The following is a 3,529-nucleotide window of genomic DNA, read 5'->3' as shown; positions in this document are numbered from 1 at the left end:
TATATATAAAATCAGAAATCTTTGCCAAATAGAAAAATAACTGATGAAAATGTATAAAATATGTGGGAAAAACTCAATTTTACATGTACAGAGAGGTGTTGATACAAGCCCCTGATTATTGGCATCATGTTTTCAGCCACCATGTTACTTATACAAAATACCGTTAGCTTTGTAGCATATCAAGAATTTTTGAATGAGAACTTGACGTCGTTCCGCATGCAGTACGGCTGAATGAGCGCTAATAAGGGGAAACTTACGGAGCTTGTCGAGTGTTTATATTTCAATACAGAACCGCATAAAGTGCATTTTACATCTCACACCGGATTCTGTTTGGATCGTTTCTCCTTCCCGTTCTAGTGTGACTCCATCTTTAGTTCTATATAATCAACTGCCTCCGCTTCAGGGTGACCAGCAGCGCCCTCTGCTGGATGGCGGCCAGATTACATCACTAACGGGAGGTGTAAGCGGTTACTGGTTAATGGATTGGAACGAAATTTAATCTAATAAACCATAAAACGACCCTTAATCAGAAGTCCATTAACTGCTTGCGTCCCTATCACATTTGTAATATTTTCTAATACCTTACAGCATTTAACTAAACTCCCCACAAGAGACATGTAGAAGATCTGCATCATCTTGATGCAAATGCTGAATGATTTACCATAATCTTCCTCAGAAATTACAGTCAGCTCTGTCTGTCCTCATTCTCCAGCCCAGTTTGTTGTCTACAGAGGTATTTATATTTCTCCATTACCTCCCCTGGATTATTTCCCATGATGGACATAATCCAAAATCATCTCTGTTGTTTTGCTCACATTCAGCATAATCTAATGTTCCCACAGCATGTCACATTTCATTCTCCATCCTTTGGCTTTCAGGGTTATTTTTCTTATTTTATCCAAATAAAGCTAAACTATTTTTAGCCCTAACCCTTACCCACCTGCACCTGCTGTTTTCTTCAAGCTACAGAGCTCCCTCTAGTGGCGGAAAGATAAGATTGCAAGCAGCTCATATCCGTTGGCCAAATGGTTAGAGGTGAACCAAATGTTTTGTTGATTTTAACACTTTTATTTTTCCTGCCTTTGACATACTAAGAAGAAATTAAAACTACAAGTTTAAGTGGAATATATCCTGAATGACTGTGACCTTCTTGCAACTATCAACATTTTGTTGACTTCTTTTTCTCTCCTTTGCTTTCTGGGAACGGAACAGTTGGGTTCTGAGTTTTTTGGAGATACTTGACCACAACTCTAAAATGTTAATATTCTGCTTGTTTAGACATCTTCTGACTTTAGCCTTACGATAAGTTAAGTCATATTAATTGTATAACGCATGTCAGTAATGATGCAGTTCAAAGTGCTTTACGCCTGATTATAAAACAGCAATAAATATTACATTTTGTCAAATGCCATCATCAAAATAATCAAACAAATGCACATCAAATATATTGATCAGTGTTCCTGTTATTATGAATCAAAGGCAACTCTAGCAGGTAGGCTTTTAGTTTTGATTTAACAATGCTTCCATAGCTGGCCATTCAAAATTAGTTCAAATTTAGCCAGTTAAGCTCTTTGGAAAACGTTAATGAACATCAGACCACTCGGCATATTTGTGTCCCTGTGTAAGTTTTTGGCTGTCATACCTGATCATGTTTATAAAATGATGTTTTAAAAAAATATATACAACAACACAGATGATTAAATCAGAGCCCAGTTAGCTCTTAAGAAGAATAAAACATCTGTACTCACAATAAGTAACAGCAGACGGCTGTGAGGATGAGACTGGTGACGATCACACTGTAAAAAAAATAAAAACAAAAACATGAACCTCATGTTTCTTTCTAGTATTATTAATAAATGTGTTGCAGGCAGATTTAATATTACAAATATTTAAGATGCATCATCACCTCTGAACCAAATCAATTATATCATGAAGATGATTATCAAACTGATGCAACTTTTGAAATATAAACTATATAAGCTGAAACTGTGGATTAGCTTTTGTTTATATAAACATCTGGTGCCATTTTTATGGAAGCCTGTTTCTGCCACTCTGATAAAAAATATTTCTCTTTATATTGAGATACTATTTCAATATAACGATACGTATTATTTTCTCAACAGCTACACCTAGTGTTTTAGAGGGGAACTGCAGCAACGATGACTTGTCTCATGCAGAGGCACTAGCTACCGAATGGAGGATCAATCCTGCCATAATTAAGAAGAAATACATAATTTTACTTATGGCAGGATTGGTTCTCCATACTGTGAGTGGTACACAAAAATCACCTCATCTGAATTTTCTTCAGATGAAACTGGATTTTTGTCAAATTAAATTATAACACTAGTTAGTTAGTTTTGATCAAAAATCCAGCAAACAACCAAAACAATAAAAAAAAATAAAAAAAAATCACTGCCTCACCAGAAAAGAGCAAAATCTGACGGAAAAGTTGTCTAGTCATTTGAAAACAGCTGAAAATAATTGAAGAATTAATGAATGCAAAATTGAATCAATAAGTGTGTAAACTTATATAACTGAAAAAATGAATCTTGTTTTATTTATTCATTTACATTTATCTAACAGATTGGAGCAAAACATGTAGCATGAAGTGTATAACATTTGTTTTGGAATACTGTTTTCATGCTGTTAATATTTTAAACAAACATAAAAAGACAGGTATTTCAACACACATTTCATAGTCAGCGTAAATAAATGAAACAAGAAACAATAATAAACGAATGTTTTCATTAATGTTGGCATGATTTGACCGCTGAACGGAGGAGATGACGGCGCTGGGACAGTGTGTGTGTGTGTGTGTGTGTGTGTGTGTGTGTGTGTGTGTGCGCGTGTGTGTGTGCGTGTGTGTGTGCGTGTGTGTGTGTGTGTATGTATGGATGCAGGGACGATGGAGGGATTATCCTTGATGACGCCAGGCCTCTATCACGATTCAAGCCAAACTCTCATTCATTTCTAAACACACTAACACAGCAAAATCACATTTTCAGGAGAAAATTATGTCAATAAAACGACTGCAAGCTTCCTAATGTTTAAAATTAAAGAGAATTTATTATAGGATGTAGCCAATTGGAGAAGCCACCTACCCGCGGTTGGGTCCTTTCGGCACTAAAAATGGAGCCACGACCCCCACCAGCGCCCATAACGTGGTGAAGCAGATCATCGGCAGGGCCAGAGAGTGAGACACCATGGCTGCAGTCGGGAAAAGCCGCAGAAATGGGAAAAATCTATCGGTTTGGCTTCGAAAAGAAGCGCATCAACGGCTACAGTCAGTCCGTCGCACTGTTCCCGCCCACTCCCGGAGAGGTGGCGTGTGATTGGTCCAAAGCAAAAAGGCGGCTGTGTTTGATTGGTGGAGCTCCCTGTCTTTCAGTATTACAGCAGATGGCGTTAAATAGAGCTCTGCTCTCATAGATTAATATTGTTTGTGTTATTGTGTTGTCTGGTGCTGATGTTGGAGCAGAAAACCAATCCAATATTTGTTGAAATATAGGATAAATATGATTAGGGGAAA

At 37.1% G+C, this 3,529-nt stretch overlaps 1 protein-coding gene across 1 annotated transcript in view; it reads right to left on the bottom strand.

The window, feature by feature from the left end:
- The window catches only part of atpv0e2 (ATPase H+ transporting V0 subunit e2), an 8,127-nt gene extending 4,799 nt beyond the window's left edge, over nt 1-3,328 (bottom strand). Inside the window, exons 1-2 of the mRNA XM_008418177.2 lie at nt 3,102-3,328; nt 1,749-1,796 (exon numbers count right to left, since the gene is read on the bottom strand). Coding sequence (XP_008416399.1) covers nt 1,749-1,796; nt 3,102-3,205 — 152 coding nt within the window. The 5' untranslated portion in view covers nt 3,206-3,328. The remainder of the gene's footprint in view (nt 1-1,748; nt 1,797-3,101) is intronic.
- Nucleotides 3,329-3,529: the final 201 nt, after the last annotated feature.

The sequence above is a fragment of the Poecilia reticulata genome, linkage group LG1 (genome assembly GCF_000633615.1).
Source record: "Poecilia reticulata strain Guanapo linkage group LG1, Guppy_female_1.0+MT, whole genome shotgun sequence".
NCBI lineage: Eukaryota > Metazoa > Chordata > Actinopteri > Cyprinodontiformes > Poeciliidae > Poecilia > Poecilia reticulata.
This window is presented reverse-complemented; position numbering and strand designations above follow the sequence as displayed.